Here is a 14,268-nt window from a genome sequence, read left to right on the forward strand (position 1 = left end):
CCCTACACCCACCCTACTCAAGTTTCTCTCTATCACACTATTCTTTTGTCAACTCTCTGTATCTAAAATTATCTTCTTTATTCCTTGTTTGCTTATTTATTGTCCCCTCTCCAGACTATAAGCTTTATGAGTCTGTCATGTCTGCTACTGGATCCCAAGCACCCAGAGCAGTGCCTGGAATAGAGTGGGCCCTCCATACATATTTGTTGAATAAATGAATGAATCATTCACAAATCCCAAGTGAGAATCTAATGACAGATATGTGCCCATTCCTCAGAAAAAATGCACTTAATGGTTTGTATACGATTTTAGGAGGTTTTGAAGCCCTGGAAGCTCATCTGTAGACCCTGGTTAAAACCCCTGCATTATAGTTATGCTGTTCCATAATGTTCTTTTTGAAACTGATTCTGAATTTTGTTCTTTGAAATTAAACATCAGCTTGGACTTTGAAAGTATGTTTTAAGATGGAATACAACAAATCACAGGCCAATCGCTGCTCATTGATTTTGAATAAAATAGATCCCTGATATGTACATTAACTGATCCTAATGACCATATTTCATTGAATGAAGATAGCTTTGTGGTATAAATGTAAAATGCTTACCTACACCCAGTTCTCCTCTCCTTTGAGGAACATGGGAGCTTCGCAGCTTTCCAGCAGTTGGGCAGAGCCATATGACTAATTCTAGCCAATGGATTGGAGGCAGAAGTGACATATGTCACTGCCAGGCTGGAGAATTTAATTGCTGGTGTGAGAGCCTCCATGGCTCCATCTTCTCCCACAGTAGTGACTGTGGAAGCACATGCTGTTATGGAGGTGTGACGCCAAACCATCACATGGAGCACAGTTGCTCTGGAGAGTCACACAGATCTTCAGCAGACTTTGTGTGAGCAAGAAGTATAAACCTTTGTTGTTTTAAGTCTCTGAGATTTTCTGATGATTTGCTATTACAGCATAACCTAACATAACCAAATACACTACTGATTGGAAAATATCCTATTATTTTATATACCACTGAGGGAGAAAGAAAGCTGTGATTTACCATTGTAAAAATTCATTGCAAAATACATCACAATCTCAGATATGTTAAAAGGTGGAAAATGTGGGCCTTAGATTAGATAAAATACAGATTGTTAAAAGGAATTCATTAAAGCAGATTAGCATAGTGTCAAGAACTCCAAACCTAGAGTTGGACAGAAAGTTATGGATTCAAATCCCAATATTCACTAGTTTGTGAGTTAATAACTTAGCTTGTGTAAGCCTTAGTTTCTTTATCTGTGAAATGGGGATAACAAAAGAAGCTGCATTACAGGATTTTGTGAATATTAAACGAGATAATTCTTATAATGTGTTCAGCATAGTCATTATTCCATGTATTTTACTCTCCATATTTGACTAAATCACAGAGCTTGTTCAAGGTGAGCACTAATTTCCAATAATACACAGGAAAATCTCTTTATAAGTTTGTTATTATGTCACACTAATCAATCAGCAAATATTTATTAATTCCTTACCAGGCATGAGGACTGGGCCTCTCAGTTAGGTGTTCATGGAGATAACAAAGAAGCCGATCTAGAGGTTAAGGGCCCAAGGCAGATTACCCTAGCTTCTTGCCATCCACTTTCTGATGTATTTTCTAGGTGAATCAGGCTAGAATGAATACTAAGAGCAGCCCTGAAGAGTAAAAGAAGTCACAAAAATATACCTGAGGAATGTATGAAAGGTCGTCTTGTACCCATTATGGTGACTGGCAGGGGTAGTAAAGGGAAAATTAAATACTTTTTCTATGTCCAGAGCCTTGGATATGTGTATGTGTGTGTGTGAGCTGGTGACTGGAGAGCATAAGGGTAAGTCATAGTAGCAAAAGAGTGACTCTTCTGAAATATGTATGAGATTGTTCCTATCCACATAGGATTATACTCTTACAGGTTGTATGAAGTCATCCAGAGAACATTACTAAACTCATGGTATGTCCAAATTCATAAAGCAGCAACTCTTGTATGTCTTCTTCTATCATAAATTTCAAGAAACTTACAGCTTGCCATTAATAAGGTATAACAATCATTAGTTCTGAAGTTCATTCTAGACTAAAAGTTCACTCACACACACTTTATGAACTTTCATTCTGTCACTGAAGATATGCATTGTGTATTCTAATACAATGTTCTCACCTCAGTTTTCTGGACGACCATATGCCAGTGAAGGAACAGGTGGCTGATTAATATTATTATTTTTATTAAACTCCTAAACCATTGCAGAGTAAGCAATTTTCTTTAAAGGAAGTATAGCTGCCTCTAAATATAACGCTGGGCTGCAGTTCACCTTTTCTGTTTATTTTATTCTTAACTTGTGAAACTGTATCTTAGGACTTGGGGTATATAACTTGTTATTTGATATCAGCTGAACAACAGTGAACCAATTGTAATGGTTCTAGCACCAAAGGAAACAGAGGGGACTTAAATATGTTTCCAGAAGACAAAAAGCTTCTCTTTGTGTACACTTTACAACATATGTTTCCACAGTTTTAGAATATTCAAAAATCCAAAAAAAGTTTTCTCACTCCTTCTCATTAAAGACCAAGAGGACAAAACAGAGAAAACAAACTAATTCCAACCCACATATTATTTATCAGATGTTTTGGATGAAATTCAGATTTAAAAACCAAAAAGACTCACTCTTCTTTTCTCCCTCCCGGCAACAGCATTAGAATACTATTCCTCACTGCGAAATACACCCACTCTCACACACTGGGGCATGCTGTGTCGCCGTTCCAAGAAGGGGGGAGGGTAGTGTTCGTGCAAACAGGTTTGGGCTCCTCTCGGCATCCTTGCTGCATGGGTCGCCATAGGTCCCCGCTGTGGGTTACTACTGGCTGTGAGACCTGGGCAGAGGACTTGGGCTCACAACCTGCGTATACCTGGGTACGCTCCCAGAGACTACTGGAAAAATCTTGATTAGGGGACGCCTGTATTCAGAGCGCTCCCTAAAACCTCATCAATCCTCCTCTCTTGACTTTTCTGCGTTCCGGATAACCGCTCCAGGATTTTTAACTTTTCCCCGGGGCGTTTCGCGCGGACCCTTGCAGGAGCGGAGCCTGGTTCGGCTCCGCTCACTCTGGCCTCGCTGGATCCCAGGCGAGCCACGAGGAGTGGGGTGCGGCTTCCCCTCGCTTCCTCCAGACCGGGAAGAGAAGAGGGGAGAGGAGGTGCTCAATTCTTTGGGTACACTCCCAAGTATTTGTAATTGGCGTTTACGAAACAAAATAATGCTAAAATGCATAACAGCCGACGTGGAGGTGCTCAGCCCTCCTGAGTACGCTCCCAAATATCTCTAATTTCACGTTTAAGAAACAAAACAATGCTAAAATGCAAATTAGGCAATGTAATACCCAGAATGAGCCTCGTTTGACAGGCCAAACTGAGATTTTAACGGAAAGCTTACTCATACCCCCACATCGAATTCATTCTATCTTTAAGATCTTAACAACAAATTGTGTAATTTTAAGTTCCACCACTGTCATAATGAACACTCCACAATAACAAGCAGTGGAACAATGGACACCCCCATATCGCATTGTGTCAGGTAATCACGAAGTATCGCGGCGCGGGAAAGCGAAGCCGGGAACGTCAGTGTGTCCCCCGCAGCGTGTACAAGCGTTCGGGGCTGCGTGTCTCACTGAAGCCTTATTAAACGGTTCACGCCAATGCCTCAACCCATCGAAGGACAAACGCAGTCCGAGCTCGGCCCCAGGCGTGGACCGAGAGGGCCAAAGAGGAGGCACGTGGGCGCAGAGGAGTGAGCAGCGCCCGGGGAGAGCAGATGCGCGCGGGGAAGTCGAGGGGAAGGAGGGCGGCCGGCCGGGCAGGGGTGGGGAGGGTCCCACCCGGGTGTGGCGAATGGAACCCTACGCGGGACCCTGCCCTCCCAGCAGTACCCAATCTTTTTGGGGTTAATTCTAGGGCACCGGGACAAGGGTGCGCGCGGGGTCACAGGGTAAAGCTGTTATTTTGTAGTGAGACACGTGTGTGTGTGTGTGTGTGTGAGTCTGAGAGAGAGAGAGAAAGAAGGAGAGCAAGAACTGGAGGGAAAAGAAACAACAGGGGGCTGAAGGCCGAGATGTCCTACTTCTAAGTGGTTCACTGAGAGGGCAAAAGCTTTCTTGCAAGCCCAATCGTAGACCGCGCAGCGTTGGGGACCGGCGGAGCAGGGCGCGGGACCCTCTTCAAGGGGCCTCCAGCCTCCATGCGCCCTGAGGTGGCCCCCGGAGGTGGACACTCTACCCTGGCAGCTGTGGGGAGGTCAGGACTGCGGTTTCCTTCCCCCCCGAGACCTCGGCGCTGCAATCCGAAGGCAGCGAGCTCAGTCTGCCTTCCCCGGGGGGAGCAAAGCGGCGCTCTCGCACCGCGACCTCGGGTCCCGGTTCCCTCCCACCGCCCAACCTCCTCGCCTCACCCCCATTCATTTTTCCTCAGCGGCTTCTAGCACCGGCTCAAAAACCAACTCCAAACCCACCCGAGCCCACATCACGGAGCTAAGGAGAACCGCTGGGGTCGGAGCGGCCCCGGGGGGCGTCGCGCAGAGGTGGCGGCCGCGAGGGGCGCCGCGTCCCGCCGGTGCCCGCTGCCGATGAGCAAGCGGCCGCGAGCAGCCCCCGGCGCCGCGCAGCATCCGCGTATACAGTGACGGTGGAAGCCACGCCCGCTCGGGAGCTGGGGGCTGTCCTAGCCCCCCCACCTTTCCCCCTCCCTCCCGCCCCCTCCCTGCCCCGGCTCCCTCCCGCCCCCTCCTCCCCGCGCCGGCCCCCAGCCCGCCCCCGGCTCGGCTCGCGGGAGGCGCTGGGCGCCGGGGCTGGCGCGCTCTCCCGGGCGCACACACACATCCACGCACGCACGCCCAGAGCAGCTCTCTCCGCGCCTGGCCCTCGTTCCCCTCGCCCATGCAGACGGACAGAGCGACGGAAGATGGCTGACGACTCCACGGGGCACCGAGGATGCAGCCCGGCGGCGGCGGCGGCGGCGGCGGCGGGAGCGGCAGAAGCAGCGGCGGCGGCAGGGGCAGCGGCGGCAGCGGCGGCGTTGGTGGCGGCGGCGGCGGCGGCAGCGGGAGCAGGAGCGGCGGCGGCGGCATCCCCGAGACTCCTTGAGCAACCTTTCCCTCTGACAGCCACTGACGTTCTCCGCCGCTAGAAGAGACCCCGCTTCTCCGGCGCCTGCCTTCCCTCCCCCCTCCCAGCCCCAGCCCCAGCCCCGGCCCCAGCCCCGCCAGCACCGCTACCTCCGCCAGCATTGCCACCATCAGCACCACCTCCACCACCACCACCACCACCGCCGCCGGCGGCGGCAGCAGCCATTTCATCTCCACAGAAACCAGACACAAAAACATGGCAGAAATGGAGAAAGAAGGGAGACCTCCGGAAAATAAAAGGAGCAGGAAACCGGCTCACCCAGTGAAAAGGGAGATCAATGAGGAAATGAAGGTATTTTTGGACTTCGGGGCTGGAGAGACGGAGCTCTTTCTTCCGCCCGCTCCCTTTGGGCCGCGGTATGGATTTGGGGGGTACAAGGGAGCGCTTGTCAGTTTCTGTAGGATGCCCAGAACGCCTCAGCTGCTCCTCCAGGTGCAAAACAGAGGCCAACTCGCGGGCTGCATCCCCGAGATTTGCCAACCTCCGATTTGATGGGGGTGAGGGGCGGCTGGGAAACCACATACTATTTAACCTTATAAACCCCAGGTTGGCACAGGCGCGTTTCAGGGGGAGGGGACCCGGGGCCCAAGTGGCGAGTGGGCATGGTGAACAGGCTTTCTTACTCGGTGGTATAGTTTTTCCCCCTTCTTCGGGAACCATCCCTCGGATCTTTCCAAAGTTAGGAGCTGCCCGGCCGAGGCACCCCGGGAGCGCTGGATTCCACCCCACTCCCCAGTTCATCTCCTCGTTCCTCGACCCCGCTTCCCCCCGAGTAGCCAACTGCGACGGTGTAAAGAGGCTGTCAGTGCCGGGGCGAGTTGCGGCCCGGGTCTGGGTACCGTTTTGACGGCCGGCTCGCTTTGCCCGCCCCTGCCCACTCCTCTCCCTTGGCTGCCTCCGCCTCCCGCTCGCCTTTGCATGCTTCACTTCCCAGTTAAGCAGACCGGGGCAAGCCCCGCTGAAAGATAGCTGTCTGAGGGGCGGCCTTCTCAGGGCGCCTGCCCATTGTTCGGAAAGGCCAGCCCGGAGTCCTCTCGGCGAGGCCGGGCTCCCCGCCAGGCCAGCGGTACTCCAGAGGTGGCGAGCGCAGCAGCCTGGCGCTCCAGCTGTTCGCGTTGGAGCGATTGCACAAGAGCACCGCTAAGCTCCTGGTCCCCCTTGTACCCCCGTATTTTCCATAAAGTTGCAGCTTTTGCCAGGCGAGCGGTTTATTCTGTGTTGATTTCACGAGGCCCTCTTGATTTTAAAAAAAATTTTATTTATATTTTTTCTTTCCGTCAGTTACAAACAAGTAGCAGATTTCGGGGGACTTTAGTTTTCCATTCGGCAGCCTTGGTGTTCCCCATCTTCTGCATAGAATCCTTAACACTGCCAGCTGACTTGGTCAGGTTGGTGAAGTTTGTATTTAAAAGACAAACTGGATGAAAATGGCATGCAACTAAGTGAAATTTGTTGCGTTTTGACGTTTTCTTGATTAGAACAAGCGCATTCTGTGAGAGTGCCTTGTATGAAGCCCATGTTTAGAAAGGGGCACACGGATAATACATCCTATATGTGTACCTAAGTGCATATGCTTAGCTTTCCTTTCCCCCAGGAAATGTCTGTAGCAATCTAAATTTTAGAGTTAGGGTTTTTATTTCTGGGTGAGGAACTTAGTGTCTGGAAGCTGGAGGTGCAGCATCAGTCCAAGGAGAGTTAAGGAAGATTTGCCTTGGAAATCAATGCCATTCCTTGTGATGGAAACCACTATTGATTCCAAAGGTAGTTTTTTAAAAAAGACACCGGTAGGAGTTGTTGCCTTCCGATGGGGGTGGAATCAAACAGTCTACAATAACCATTCTTCCTTATTTACCTTTCCCTCCTGTCCTGCATTTCCAGATCATTTTTCCTTTTCGTTTTAAATTGGGGGTGGAGGAGGAGGACAGAGGTGAAGCTACTAGGAAATCACGGTGTGCACTGGCCCTTTAAAACACTGCTTAATGTGATCTATATGGATGGCAGCTTTTAAGTTTCATAGGTTCTAGAATTACAAATTAGCTAATTTTAATCAAAACATGTGAAATGTTATCCCGGCTGGATATAAAGGCTGACTGTGCTCGATGCTTGGGGCTCGCGTTGTTGACTTTGGCTGCGGGCGCACTCCGTGGTTTGGGAGATAGTTGTCCTTCCACAGTATAACAGATGTTTGTCTGAACTGGTGAGGAAGAAACAAAAACAACATTGTGTGAAGGGGAAAAATTACACAATTTTTAGCCGATGCTACAGGACTAAGTATGGAATTAACCTTCGTGCACAGAATTTCCTCTTTTTAAAATGTTATTTTCCTTCCAAATCACCACCTACTATTTGAAGTTTTAATCCTTATCGTTTCAGTACAGTGTAGCATTAAATAAGAAGTTTTACGCAGCAACTAATTCAATTGCCTGTAGGATCGGTATTTTCTCTCTGGTTTGGAACAATGTACAGGAGACCTCTGGCCGAAATCTTCAGTCATGTCAACGCACACCATGCCAGTGAGTCATGAAATCCCAGTTCTAGTGGAATTGTTTAGTAGGCATTCCTCTAATATAATAACACCAAAAGTCCTCATTTAAAAAGTCATTTCTCAAAGTCAAAAGATGGAAGGGTTATTTTGAGCTCATTAATATTTTTCTGCTTTTAATATTCATAACCACATCAATAAAACCCCTCCCCAAACCTTATGGTATTATTACCCCTCCATTTCCCCAAACCTAAAGTGTAGAGTAATATAATAAGTTGGTTGCTCTATATAAAAATATGTGCAACAAAATGTCACCGAGAACACAATGTGGCCTTGTGCAGCTTCATATCGGTGCCGCTGGAGTTGCCTGGCTGTGTTTGCCTTCATCTGAACGGCTTTCATCTGGACCAGTGTAAACTAAGCCCTGGTAAGTAATCACTGCCCGGCAGAAAGAAAGGAATGTATACAGCTAGCACGGCCTAAGCTGTAAAAACGGAAACCTGAGCCCCCACTGCGGATCACATATCAAGGCTTGAAGGTAGGGGAAATGAAAGGGGGAAAGAGGAGAGAGCGAATGGAAAAGTCAGCCTGGGAAGTGGAGGATCAGGAGGAGGCCCCCCTTAGGGAGATTTGGCTCAGGGATTAGGGAATTTTATCGTGGTGTACAGTGACCTACTCAGGTTTCAACACTGGTTGGATCAAGTTGCTTCTCTGTGAGCTCAAAGAAAAAGGACTGGTGTGTATGTGATTTTTTTTCCCCTTCGGGTAATAGAAAGGACATTGGCACAAGTGTCTATTTTAAGTACAGCAAATGCAGGGCGCTGAGAATGAGCAACAAAATTGCCTCATCATAGAGACTTCCTTCAAGATTTCCTAATTGAGATAGTCACATATTTATTTAAAAATGGCTGGAGAAGACAAACTGGCTGAGGTTTAGCTGACTCCAGCAGTGGCATTGGAGATTGTCTTCACGTGGCTGGGAGCTAATGTTGGTTGCTGTTTCACTAGATCAGATATCGAGTTACATTTTCGTTATCACTGGTTTAATGTACATGACACTTGTAACAAATTTAAATTTGATACAATATAATTTTGTGTGTGAAAAGTACATGACTTGGCATAGCTTGCTTATAGTGTACTTTAGTGAAAATATCTGCAAATAGAAATGTTTGTCTCACTATGACCTTTACAATGTTTCTTTATCTTTCCTTTTCTCCTTCTTCCCTTCATCCTGTTTTTTCTTGATTAAAAAGACTTGTTACTTTGCTGTACTTACAATCAATATGCCTTATTTAATTGATGACGAACAGAGAGGATTTTAAAAAATCAGATGGCGATGCAATTTATATTTTGACATCTTTTGGTTTCTAAAGTGAATATTGTGATGGTATCTAATGTAATATGTCTTCAATATACTGTTAGCTCACAAGTATCATAATAAATGGATCTTAGGAGGGAATTCCAACATATGGAAAGGTTAATTCATTTCAGGAGTTCACCCAGAACATGGTAGATATAATATAAAAACGAGTTTGTACTGTTGGATGTGTAAATATAGTTGCACTTCAGAGTATGTATTTTGTGCACATAGATCTTAGCGAACATGACTAGTGACTCCCAAAGCGTAATACAACTCACAAAATCTAAACTATGAGTCGAGATAATGAGTCAGACTTTTATCTTTTAAAACTCTTTGACAAAACCAAGGTGATTAGGTGGAGCACTCTGCCCTGAAACTTTCCTAAACAAACTATAATTAATGCATTTACAATGTTTGGCTTCATTATCAATTGCTAAACTATAGGATAATCTGTGTTAAATGTCTTAGGGTCTCCTTTGCTGAAGAGTTTTCTGTCTATAAATATTTTCAGTAAGTAATTTGTACCTAAAATAGAGTTGGGCACATCTGTTAGAGTTTAAGCAGTAAACTGACCACAAGATTTTCTAGTTTGGTTTCTGATGGTCTCCATTTGGCATTAAAAATGACCTTTGTCTATTGCATAGACAATAAAGCAAGTGCAGAGCCGAGCTGGTGAGTGCAGTGAGATAAATAGCTTGGCTTTAAAAAATATGTATAGGGCCGGCCCCGTGGCTTGGTGGTTAAGTGAGCGCGCTCCACTGCTGGCGACCCGGGTTCGGATCCCGGGCTCACACCGACGCGCTGCTTCTCCGGCCATGCTGAGGCCGCGTCCCACATAGAGCAACTAGAAGGATGTGCAGCTATGACACACAACTATCTACTGGGGCTTTGGGGAGAAAAAATAAATAAATAAAATCTTTAAAAAATATGTATAGAGAGAAATCAGCACGTGGATTGGAAAAGTGAGTGTGTTTATGGTTGAAAGCTCATTACTAAAACAGGTATATTTTCAGTTTTGCTGCTGAAACACCATCCAGGTATCAGACATGGTAAGTCTCAGGGACCTAGAAAGTAGGCTCAGGAGTTCACAAATTATGTTAGACCTCCCCAGCTGAGCAGTGGCCTCAGGTGTGCCACATGGCAGGGCTGGGGACTAATGTTAGTTGGGACATGACCGTTGCTGCTTGGGAGCTAGTATAGGATGTTTCTGAGCCCACCAGCCTTATCCTCCACATTGTTCTCAGTTGTCCTGCTCAACGCTCCAGTCTAAACCCATAAAAGATAGTCCTGGGAGGGCACCGAGAGCTATGAATTCCACTCTGTTGAAACCAGGGGTTTTCTAAAAAGAGTCTCTTTCTCCATCTGTGAACCTGTGAGGATGATGTGCGGTAGAGCGAGATTCTCTAAGCCTGATACAACTCGCAGGTTCTAGAGACGAGGAAATGGAAAGGAACCACTCCACTTCCTCCCAAATCTGAAATAAACATTTGAACTAGAAGAAAATGAGTCTGACAGACTCATTCCCTTCTGCGTTTCCTGCCTCTGTGCTTGCCAAGCACTGCTCTGAGAAGCCAAGCCCTACTCTCCTTGTGTGAAAGACAGACTCACAGAGACCAAGAGGTAACCGAGTTTTTAAAGGAAAGTCAGAAACAGAGCCTCAAAAAAGGCAAATATCAGTAAGTACAAGTGACTGTCTGAAATAGGAGAGTTCCAGGGAAAAGTAGTGTCTTGTTAGGGTGACCAGACTTTTCATATCTTCTAAGGAAGTGTCCTTTTTATGGAATCTTTATACTTCTTTTTTTAAAAAAATGGTAGAAGTAATAGAAGGTGGATCATTTAAAAATCTCTGAAGTCTAAAACTTCCTCTGTGGAATGGGAAGTCAGCCACACTTGCACTCTCAAGCTAATAAGATTATTGAATATTTCCTAAAGGGTAGAATGAGAAAAAATAGAGTACTTTGTTTTTGATGGTGCCAATTGAAACATGTAAACAGACATGAAAGCATGTGGTGAGTGAGATTTGCTGAATGTATATTTAAGGATCTGTAGACTGATGGGTGTTAATATCTCTTCTGTAACCAAAGGGCTATAGAACTCTGTCCTGCCTTAAGGCCAGTGGCTTTGGCAAGGACAGGCAAACCATGTAACAAGTCTTGGTGATTTTTAGGGCAGTTCTGCAGCTGTGATAGGACACAGCTGCACACAGCTGCACACCTGCCATGCTTGCCACAATGTTAGCCTGAGGGCTGGTATCCACAATTTCACAGCATTTGTTTGACCTTTTTTAGGATACTTGATGTCCCGGCCACAGATTAAAATGTGGGGGACATAATTGTCTGTTCTGTGTCACAAGAAGACAATAAAACAACATCGATTTTAAATGTGGAAACACACAATTTTGGTTTCATATGCCAATTATATAGCTATCCAATTCAGAATACATCAATAAGACAAGACTTTCTTCTCAGGGCTGCTCCAGGCTGGAGCTGGATTTTAGTGTTATGATGTGTCCTCTGCCCTCAAAACTGCATTATAATCGTTGTGTTGGGGCTGAGAACAATGCTGCAAAATGAGCCAGATAGAGCTCAGTGATGAGCTTCTTAGGATTTCAAGCTAAAAAGCTGTAGTTCAGGTAAAAACAGCAGGGCTCGATGGTTAAAGTCTGCACCAAGAGTGTGAATCTGGCCACTCTTATTATTTCATGCATGTGGATGACCCTGTAATGGGTCATCTGTGGGGAGTGGCTCGTCTTTAGGATACCATCTGATCCAGCAGGATCGTGAATGTGGAAGGACTTTGTAATCTGTAAAGGACTCTTCCAATATTTCCTTTGCACTGTTTAAATTTTACCTCCCGACCTTCTTCTTGGCAGGTCCGTAAAATAAAACCAATCCACTGGGTCTGTGTTAAGAGAAATGACTTAGACTCAGCCCTAGGCCAGACCTGGGAATAGAGCTAGAAACTGGCTTCTAACCAAGTTCAATTCCTACTTCACTCTGGAACTTGGAACAGGACTCTGCCTCGCTTTTGCAGACCCCACCCCCATTTTTAAAATCTCAATTATCCAGTCCAATGATGCTGAATAGAACTCTACCTCAGAAGTCAGTCAGAACACATGGAGGTGAAAAGGGAGATAAAATATTTTCCAAAAATAACCGTTATTCTATTATTCATCACCTTAACTAGCAGAGATACTAGAATTTTTTTCCCGCCTTATAAATTGCTCAGAATTGGTGGTTTCCTTTTCTTTTGAAAGTATTTCTCATATGCTCTACTTTCTTGGATAATGAGTGTCAGAATGTTTTGAAGTTAAGTAATATAATGACAGATCCTTTTGATTGTTGTTACGACTGTGAATATGGCTTGCATGATTGTCTATGAGATGACTGTGTTAATTAATTTTTAGTTAAAACTATTTTTTATTTTTGCAAAAATAATACATGGACATGACAGAAATAGTAGAATAAGTAATACAAATAAGCAAAAAGGAAAACAAAGCCTATAATTTTCCCACCTAGACACAATTACTGTCAACATTTTGATGTATGTCTTTTCATGTTCTTTTCTATGTATGATATATAGTTTTTTTAAAAAACAAAAATGGTCTTATAGTGTACTAACCTTCCTTTTAAAATTTAATATATATTTTTTTTTAAAGATTTTATTTATTTATTTTTTTCCTCCGAAAGCCCCAGTAGAGAGTTGTATGTCATAGCTGCATATCCTTCTAGTTGCTGTATGTGGGGCGTGGCCTCAGCATGGTCGGAGAAGCGGTGCACTGATGCGCGCCCGGGATCCGAACCGGGGCTGCCAGCAGCGGAGCGCGTGCACTTAACCGCTAAGCCACGGGGCCGGCCCTAATATATTGTTAATGGCTTTTCATGGCAGTGAAAATTTATCTATGGCATATATTTTAGTGGGAAATAGTATTCCATTTTAGTCATTCCATGACTAAGCTATACTTTATTTAATCGGATTCCCATTGTTTGGCATATAGTTTGTTTCTAAGAAAACAGTAGTGAGATAAACTTTCCTGAACATGCATATTTTTGTACCTATTTCCTTAGAATAGTCTCTGCAATGCCTAGAAATAAAATTGCTGAATCAAACAGTATGTAAATTTTTAAGGCTTTTAATGCATAGAATCAAATTACTTTTTCTAAAAGTTGAATCAATTTAAATTCCTAATAGTATGGGAGTGCTCATTAACACTAGATATTATAATTTTTTTAAACTTTCTCATGTTTATTTTTAGAATCAGTTTTCCTGGATTTTGTTTGATGATTTTTCAGTATTTATACATTTAAAAAAATTATTTGTGAAGATATCCAAATGTATTAGCACATTTTTTGAGTACATTCTAAGTGCTAGGCATTGTGCTAGGTGAGGCATAAAATGAAACAAAAGGTTTCTGTCCTCAGGTAACTTACAGTGTGTTTGAGATGGATGATATATTTTACTAGAACTGTGGAGTGAACTAGGACTTAGAGTGAAAATGGGAATTATATTTGTGGGAGAGGAAGGACATGGCTTTTCTCACATTCAAATGAATGATTGGGAGCTCTTTGAAAACTTGCTGCTTTCTTGGGTAGGATACAAAATTGAAAGCACGTCAGTATTTAGTTATGCAAGGCCTGGAATGAAAGAAACCAGTGGTGCCTACCTATATTTGAAAATCTGTTTGGTACTTTCAAAATAAGATCATTAGTCCTTTTTGAAGACCTTGAAGTACTTGCATTTCAGAGGTATTTTGGGAATCTGTAATTACTGAGAGTTTCAAAGTGAAAGTCAATTTTTTATTATTTATCTGGTAAAATGTTCAATTAAAAATCATTTAGGGGCTGGCCCCATGGCCTAGTGGTTAAGTCCAGTGTGCTCCACTTTGGTGGCCTGGGTTTGGTTCCCGGGTGCAGACCTACACCACTCATTGGCTGCCATGCTGTGGTGGTGACCCACATACAAAATAGAGGAAGATTGGCACAGATGTTAGGTCACGGAGAATCTTCCTCAAGCAAGAAGAGGAAGATTGGCAACAGATGTTAGCTTAGGGCAAATCTTCCTCAGCAAAAAAAAAAAAAAAAAAAAAAAATCACTTAGGTTGAACTTTGACATTTGTATAGTACTTCCAGTTGAATAAAGAGAGTGTCTAATGAATGTCCTGGGAACTAAGTTCCAACAAAAATAAAATTTTCCAGTATAGAAAAAACTCAGGGGAGTGGGGAAATAGTAAAATTACCTGC

General features: G+C 44.6%; 1 protein-coding gene and 1 pseudogene across 3 annotated transcripts in view; one reads left to right on the plus strand and one right to left on the minus strand.

Moving 5' to 3' along the window:
• Positions 1 to 4,722: 4,722 nt before the first annotated feature.
• LOC147914519 (uncharacterized) lies at positions 4,723 to 5,355 on the minus strand (annotated as a pseudogene).
• SOBP (sine oculis binding protein homolog) overlaps positions 4,850 to 14,268 on the plus strand; it is a 160,360-nt gene continuing 150,941 nt past the window's right edge. For all 3 annotated transcript variants that reach the window (XM_087443958.1, XM_087443961.1, XM_087443960.1), the window contains exon 1: positions 4,850 to 5,477. In XM_087443958.1, coding sequence (XP_087300084.1) covers positions 5,382 to 5,477 — 96 coding nt within the window. In that variant the 5' untranslated portion in view covers positions 4,850 to 5,381. The remainder of the gene's footprint in view (positions 5,478 to 14,268) is intronic.

The sequence above is a fragment of the Ceratotherium simum genome, chromosome 19 (assembly GCF_057802395.1).
Source record: "Ceratotherium simum simum isolate JZ-2026a chromosome 19, ASM5780239v1, whole genome shotgun sequence".
Taxonomy (NCBI): domain Eukaryota; kingdom Metazoa; phylum Chordata; class Mammalia; order Perissodactyla; family Rhinocerotidae; genus Ceratotherium; species Ceratotherium simum.